The 6000-nt window shown below is 43.4% G+C and overlaps 1 protein-coding gene across 5 annotated transcripts in view; it reads right to left on the bottom strand.

The window, feature by feature from the left end:
• The window catches only part of LOC308328652 (apoptosis-stimulating of p53 protein 2-like), a 53179-nt gene continuing 47179 nt past the window's right edge, over positions 1 to 6000 (bottom strand). For all 5 annotated transcript variants that reach the window (XM_080782640.1, XM_080782642.1, XM_080782643.1 and 2 more), the window contains 5 exons: positions 4678 to 4815; positions 3928 to 4061; positions 3338 to 3504; positions 2914 to 3119; positions 1 to 2064 (listed from right to left, as the gene is read on the bottom strand). In XM_080782640.1, the coding sequence (XP_080638766.1) occupies positions 2023 to 2064; positions 2914 to 3119; positions 3338 to 3504; positions 3928 to 4061; positions 4678 to 4815 (687 nt within the window). In that variant the 3' untranslated portion in view covers positions 1 to 2022. The remainder of the gene's footprint in view (positions 2065 to 2913; positions 3120 to 3337; positions 3505 to 3927; positions 4062 to 4677; positions 4816 to 6000) is intronic.

Below are 6000 nucleotides of genomic sequence, written 5' to 3'. Positions count from 1 at the left end.
TTAGTACAAAGTATTTTTATTGTAAATTGTGGGAAATACTACGTGTGTGGTGTTACAGTAGACAAGAAAATATAATGATAGGTAGCAAAAATAAATATATATCTGCGTGGACAGCCGTGATGCGTTGAGCCGTTTGAGGTGTCTGGAATTTAGAAAGCATCAACTGATGGCAGACAGGTTTAGTGAAACATGAGACTTAGAAAAAAAACATCTGCACCTGCACTCATTAGAAAGAGAACGGTAGCAATCAGTTGCTACAAAAAAAACTAAAACTTGAAGAGGGTATGGAATCTATGGATTGTTATACTATCACATTAGCCCGTGGTAACTTTTACAACTATAGCAGTGATTCTCAACCATTTCAATTTCAAGTACCCCTTGGTTTGATATGGGTTAGGCCACACAGATGCCCGTTTGATACCAATCTCATTTCCTGGACTCCCAATCTACACTGTAGTACAAATACGCTCTCAAGAGTTACACATAAGGGTCCATTTGGTTCCTATTTGCCGGGGACCCCTCAAGGACCTCTGGGGATATATGCTTCTGAACCATCCACAGTCAAGAGTGGATACAGACGGAAATGGGGCCATCTTATAGCGAAGACCGATTACATGAAGCTAAGGTTGAACATGGATTAACCTTCTGAAAACGATCTGTAATAAAGTGATTGAAAACAACATATATAGCATCTCCTTGGTCTCTTGGCTATGATTTCCAAACTCCTTCTTCACACCAATACACAACCTGCTGCAGTATGTTAGTATCAGTGACACTGTGTTCTTGTAGTGTTTCTGTGGGTATCTCGGCCACATTGCCAGCGTGGGGAAGACGAGGGACCCTGGCTTCTTGGGGGCGTCATGGACCACAGAATAGTCAAAAGTATAACAACAAGTAGGTCTTTATAAGCAAACCATCAAACACATCATGGTGATCATTGCACGGCGTGTTCCATTTTGGAAGCTGGAATGGCGGTTCGAGGAAAGAATCGCAGTTTGAAAACCTTGTGTGTGCACCTGTTCGATGCAGCCATTGTGTATGCTAAACTGAGGTATGGTTGCCAAGTCAAGGACCAAAGCAAAAAGTACCAAGCCTCAAGGGATTGTCAGGGTAACAGAAAGGGGGACATTTTCAAAAAGCACGCGGTAACAAAATCAAGTTCATCATCATAATCATCTCATTCATGTCATGCACTGTGTGGTGAACTTATGGAAAATAACAGTAAGCTAAAAGAAAAAAAGTGTAAAAGGAAACAAAAATAATTCACATTTCTACTGTAAAATACTGCTTGCTCCATTTTAGGGGTGCAACAGTTAATGCCATTAATTGATTCAAAGATAGTGAAAATAGCCATCTACTGGTTAACAAAATGTGAACGTTTAATGCGCTTGCATTGCGTCTTGGTTGTTTTTTTGCTTAACGCCATTGTAGAACAACATATAAAATAGGGCTAAAGTGGTTAATCAGTCAGACTCGTCAATTTAGTTTATTATAAAAAATTAAATAAAAAACGTCAAATTTTAACCCCTTCTCGACTATCTGATTAATAAAAAAAGAGTAATTGATAAAATATTGCAACCCTATTCCATTTGACATCCCAACATATGGCTCGGGGGTCGCATTATAAAGGGCCCCGGATGCTTAAATCTCATTATGAAACAAGTAAAAATAAAAATAAAAATGTGAGAAATACAATATAATGTCATTAGTGTACAGTACATCGAGGAGTGGTCTGGAAAAATAGATGTGGAAATCCTGTCTGTGGAGACATTATATATATATATAAAAAGTGCCAGTTAGACCAGAAAAGTTCTGTGGTTTCCGGGCCCAGCTATTAGTGTGGTGTTCATTAATAGTTCATTTTAAGATCCTTCATATGGTTTGGTCTTATTCCACATTCTTCATTTTGATTGCTTTGTCTCCTCATTGTCCACACTCAGCTGAAGACGTCCAGTGAGTGCTTGTGTCCTCTCAGTCTGTCTGTCTCACACAGTGAGACAGTCTGTCTCACACAGTCCTCCTCTAAGCCAGGCTTCTCTGGCGGGGCTTGATTCTGGGGTAGAGCTGATGGTTGGGAGACAGGAGACACAAAGGGAGGGACAACGTTAAATCAAGGGGTTTCGCAAACTAAGAACCAAAGGATTTAGTGCCTTCCCAGCCGGGACCCAAATGTACAACAATACATTATGGATTAAAAGATAGGGTTGAAAATGTTAAAGCACTATATTTTGTTACAGTAGTAGTAATCCTTGCTATATATGGCTTCCCGAAATTATGTCATAGGCCAGCCAAGTCTATGGACATTTAATGTTTGTCGAGAGCCTTAACTATAAACTTCCCATCCCAGCCAAAGTTTATGGACTTTGTACAAATTAACACCTAGAACGCCCGGGGGTATTTGTAACCATTAAATCAGGACGCCCAGCGATTTGTTTCTTGAGGGCCTATTTCAAGGTTGCTCCGTGCCATTTTGAAAGTAGCTTGAAGTAGCTAAATGTAGCCAAAACACCCCGAGGGGATTGACAAAATGACAACAACGCGACAAGCTACGGGACCGCGTTGGGCCGTCAAAAACATAATCTTTGGTTAGAATTGGACGGATTGATTTAGATCAAGAGTTATTCACGTTTGAGGATTTTCTCCTCTCGTCAACTAAAATGGAGGGGGACCACTTTCGGTGACGTCCCAACCGGAAATGACATCGGATGTTGCTCAATCGACACTCCCAGCCTGTGGAGCGGTACGCTCGGTTATACGATATCATTAATGCTCCGTCCTGTGATTAATCTCCGTCCTGGGCGACGAGCAGGATTATTTGATAGGACGGAGACCTCCGTCTATGCCACTCGGAGTGTCAAGCCCTGTGAAACTAGCCCATGGATCCACTATAATGTGTTGTTTCCAGTGACTCACCCCTAGCAGGTTGCGGGGGATGTAGCCCTCAGCGGCATCGGGCCCCATGCGGGCCCACCACCACTCCACCTCGTCCTCGTCCTCTCGCCGTACGATGGCCATGCAGTCGCCCTCGTGGAAGCTCAGCTCGTCGCCGTTCTCTCCCGCGTATTCCCACAGGCCGTAGACCACGCCGCGGTTCATGATGCCCATCTTCTCCTGAACGCCTGGGGGGGAGAGGGGGAGAATAAGGTCAAAACGCCCGGGGGTGTCAGTGGGGGAGAGAGGGGATAAGGTCAAAACGCCTGGGGGTGTCAGTGGGGGAACCTGGACAATGGTCTATTTCTCAAATACTGCTATACTTGTGGGAACATCCGACACTCACAAATATAACACACACAAGATACTGTAACACACGCACACGCACGCATGCACACAGCCTTACCGTAGAGGAACTGCGAGCACTGGGTGTATCCGTCCTCCATCTCCTCACACTTATCGGCGGCCGTCTGCATGTCGCTGTAGGTCATGGCGAACACGGCGGCACCAGACTCCACCAGGAACTTACACACCTGAACGTTGTTACAGGAGGCCGCGCAGTGCAGTGGCGTCCTGAGAGAGAGACACAGAGAGAGAGAGAGAGAGAGAGAGCGAGAGAGTTAGGCCTGTCACAATTATTAAATAATCCCCTAATCGGGTGCTTGCTGGCCTAGTGGTCCAGGCGCATGACACAATGACACTTATAGGCTCTGGCCTAGCAGTGCGTTACGTGTTCGAGTCCCGTCCCCTTCTCTCACTCCCTCTTTCCTGTCCGTCTTCACTGTAACTATCAATATGCACAAAAGCCAAAAGAAAATCTTAAAATATATATATATAATAATAAAAAATCCTGTCACATAATCGTCAATCATTTCCATGTAGAAAAATGTCCATACATTTTCAAACATTTTTCAAAAGTCTGCAGAAATAGAAAGAAAAGACATAAAAAAGCACCTGACACGACACAACTGCATTAGTATATCGGCGGCCACTCACCAGCCGTCGCTGTCTGCGGCGTTGACGTTGACTCCGAACTGCACCAGGAACTTGACGATCTCCGTGTGTCCGGCACACACAGCGTTGTGCAGGGCCGTGATGCCCTCGTCGTTGGGCTGGCTCGGATCGTCCACCTATAGGGGGCGCCGTATTGACTCGTTAGTAAATTCAGGACGGGAACCCCTTTTTGGTGTTTTAAGCATTATGTCATACTTTAGCTATTGAAAAATAGCAGATCAGCAAGTTTACAACATGTCAGTTTGTGACCCATTGTAAACTTGTTCATCTGTTATTTTTCATTATTAAAAATGTGTCAGTAATTGCGTTGCACATTTAAGTTATTTGTCATATCTGCCCTGTGCAACATTCTATTACGAAGCCTAAAAGGCAATCCCAATTATTTGTGGCAATTAACCCATTCTGGACAGGAACCCCTTTTGATGTTTTAACCATTATTTTAAACTTTATCTATTGAAAAACCCGTTAAAATGTGGCGCAAATCTTTGAATATATTCTTTCACAATGAACGTTTTAACTCAAATCTTTGCATCTGGGGGGTCCCTGAAACTACATATTTTCAGATGGTGGTCGGTGGCCAAATACATATAGTTTCTGGGAGTCCTTGACATGAAATATTGAGCACCACTGATATAGAAACATAATGTATTTCAGAAAACTGAAAAGAATAATGGTAAGAATAATGGTAAAACTAAAATGTTTTTTTCTGGTGACAGGCTGCGTCCTCCTCACCTCGTAGATGATCCTCTGGACCAGGTCGAACTCTCCCTCCAGAGACGAGTCCAGCAGCAGGGCCAGTGGGTTGAACTTCACCCTCATGCTGTGGCTGATGCGCTCTGAGCCGTTCTTACGCAGGTTGGTCCTCTTGCCCTGGAGACACAATCACAGCGGTGAGGACGGAGGCGCGCACACACGGTAGTCTCGTGTGGCCAGACTGTTGCCTCTCGCACTTTTCAAATGCTTCCGTCCGTCATACAGTCTGGAGCAACGGCAGCTCTGATCATGAGTCACATATAAAGTGAAGCCTCCCCTCTTCCGTTTTGTCTTTACAGTCGCCGCAACTTTATCCTAATATAAATCCAAATCATCTAAGCAGATATAGCTTGCTGCTTGGCAGAAATGAAAATAAAAAAAATATATGTAAAAGATATTTTAAAATATATTTTCGTGATTGGAAATGCCAGCTTCCTTACTCGGATTTCGGGGAGGTGTAGTTCCAGACTCTGAATAGCATTCAGAGATTGTGGAATAGTTGTCTGGCTATGCGAGACTACACACACACACAGGCATCAGGAGTCCAAGCAACAACCACAAAAAGAAAGACACAGCCTATGGGTTCTTGTCCATTATGTCTACACAGCCTATGGGTTGTTGTCCATTATGTCCGCCTGCTTCTGTGTTCAGAGGCAAGAAAAGAAGCAGTACTCGTTCCAGAAGCTCTTACTTCACGCCACTGATCCAATTGAGCAACGGAGGGCGCTACCACACTGAAATATGGTTATGCAATGTGTTGTTGTTGTCTGGGGGTTAGGGGGCACAAGGCAGGACCCGGGGCAGCGGGAGAGAAATGGGTCATAGCATAGCCAGTGGTGGGAAAAATAATTAAGTACATTTTCTCAAGTATTGTACTTTTACGCCATTAAGATTATTTGAAAACTTTTTGTAGATTTAGATTATTATTACAAAAAAGATACACGCAGAACAAGTACTTTAACTTTTGGCACTGATATATTTCGATGCCAACACCTTTGTACTGGTCAGAGCACTGATCGCTGATTGGTTGACACTTTTAGGGTAATCCCTGACACCTCACGGTCAATCCCTCTTCTGAAGGATTAATGGAAGCTAAAACCCACGGTGTGTGTGTAGACCAATGGTGGGAAAACAGTACTAATGTGTTTTACTTAAGTAAAAGTATCAATACCACAATGTAGAAATACAGTAAAAGTCAGGAATTCGAAAATGTACTGATGCAAACGTATTTGTATCAAAATGTAATTAAAGGTACAAAAGTACCATTGTACCATTTCTCAAGTTTTCTAATGTATAAAAACC

This window comes from Protomyctophum bolini (genome assembly GCF_963924005.1).
Source record: "Protomyctophum bolini genome assembly, chromosome: 14".
Lineage (NCBI taxonomy): Eukaryota > Metazoa > Chordata > Actinopteri > Myctophiformes > Myctophidae > Protomyctophum > Protomyctophum bolini.
Note: the sequence above shows the minus strand (reverse complement) of the source record. Positions and strands in the feature narration are given on the sequence as shown.